We start from the raw sequence: 1824 nt of genomic DNA, 5'->3' as shown, positions 1-1824 counted from the left end.
ATTTAAGCGACGGGTAAAATAACCTAGTGAGAGACAGTGTTGAGTGGTAAAAAAAACGGAGCTCAGTTGAACACTTGTAAATTGATCTTTGCTTGTATCACGAGGAAAATCTTGCAAAAGTTGCTTACTCGTAACTTGTAAAACTGGTATTTTGAGTAGCTTGTATCTTGAAGCCCCACTGTACTTTGGAAAAGAGACAGAAATTCAGTCTAGAGGACTGGACTCTTTTTAATCATCTTTTATCTGTTGCTTTGTCACAGCATGGGATACAAAACATTATCCCACCTTCACCAAATATTTGCTTCACAGCAGAGGTGACCAATAAGTAGCTGAGAGGGAGTGCTGGTAGAACATGAGCAAAAGAAAAAAACAAAACAAATATAGGGTAAATACAATTCTAGAGTGTGTAGTAGTGACCATATAGTGTAAGAATTGAATAATTTGGGCCAAAGAGCTTCATTTAACCAGTACCCCAACATATAATATTTATATAAAGTATGTTCACTTTATCTGTTTTTTTCAGTCCTCAGCAGCTGGATCAGACTTATATCCTCACTGACTGATCCAAGTCAAGTCTGCAGCTTCATGTGAGAGCCAGCTTCAGTCACCAACAGACACTCAACAGCATCAGAGCCTGTGATGAAGCAGGAACTTCAACATCTGACCCAGTCAAGTCTGAAGAACTGAGTCAAACCAGGACCAGAGACTTGATTTGATTCATCACTGGACAAAATGACTTGAATGTCAATCAAATAAATGAACTGCAGCTTCAGTCAGTGAACTCACCTCAGACTCAGTGCGGGCTTGTCAGATCTTTTTCTTTTTGACTAGGCTATGACTATGTTAAAACGACTTGCCACAAGTACCAACATGTCTGCGGAATGGACGTATTTCAATATTTCTGAGAGAAACCCACGGATAGAGATTTGACATACGTATAATGCTGAAATTTCAAGAGGGAGTGAAAAGTCCACTGAGCTCTATCTGGATCTGGGCCGCGATGTTTGGTGGAGAACCGGTTTGAAGACGGAGAAGCTCACAGTGCAGAAGAAAGAGAGCAGTGTTCCAGAAGAGGGGCGGGGACCCTGGTTCTCTGATTTTTTGGGAGATTTAGTTCACAGTCATAGCCATAAATGCAATGGTACTAATAATTGGCATAATAATTTCTTTTGGTTTTCAGCCAAGAATTTTAATCAGCAGTTAAAAACTCAAAAAGTGGGATTTTTAACGCAGGAAAATCTCTGACCATGTTGGATCATTAGTTCTATCACAGAGTTATAAAGACACACCTGTACCAACACAGGTACCTGCTGACATTCACTGCACTTCTCCTTTAACCACCTATGACCCATAAACTGAACACTGACTGATCAATAGTGATTGATCACTAACTCACCCAGCCTTCCTGCAGTTCCTCACAGCTGGGATCAGTCTCCGTTTTCCCTCCACTGATGTTTTATACTGGTGCAGATCCAACTGATCCAGAACCTCCTCTGACATCTGCAGCATATAGGACAGAGCTGAGCACTGGATCTCAGAGAGTTCCTGGTCTCTGTTCTGTGACTTCAGAAACTCCTGGATCTGCTGATGAACTGACTGATCCTTCAACTCTGTCAGACAGTGGAAGATGTTGATGCTTCTGTCTGGAGAGACTCTGTATGTGTTCATATCCTTTAGGTCTTTAATGACCTCTGGAATGACTTCTGGACTGTAGTGTGTCTGACCCAGCAGGTCTCCTAAGATTCTCTGGTTGGACTCCAGACACAGACCATGAAGGAAGCGAACAAACAGGTCCAGGTGACCATTTCTACTTTGGAGGGATTT

The 1824-nt window shown here is 41.8% G+C and overlaps 1 protein-coding gene across 1 annotated transcript in view; it reads right to left on the bottom strand.

The window, feature by feature from the left end:
- Nucleotides 1–1818, bottom strand: part of LOC107990247 (NACHT, LRR and PYD domains-containing protein 14) — a gene marked incomplete at its 5' end in the record, with an annotated part of 8217 nt that extends 6399 nt beyond the window's left edge. Inside the window, one exon of the mRNA XM_025053342.1 lies at nt 1397–1818. Within this exon, the coding sequence (XP_024909110.1) occupies nt 1397–1818 (422 nt within the window). The remainder of the gene's footprint in view (nt 1–1396) is intronic.
- Nucleotides 1819–1824: the final 6 nt, after the last annotated feature.

The sequence above is a fragment of the Cynoglossus semilaevis genome, chromosome Z, assembly GCF_000523025.1.
Source record: "Cynoglossus semilaevis isolate Cse_v1.0 chromosome Z, Cse_v1.0, whole genome shotgun sequence".
NCBI lineage: Eukaryota > Metazoa > Chordata > Actinopteri > Pleuronectiformes > Cynoglossidae > Cynoglossus > Cynoglossus semilaevis.
Note: the sequence above shows the minus strand (reverse complement) of the source record. Positions and strands in the feature narration are given on the sequence as shown.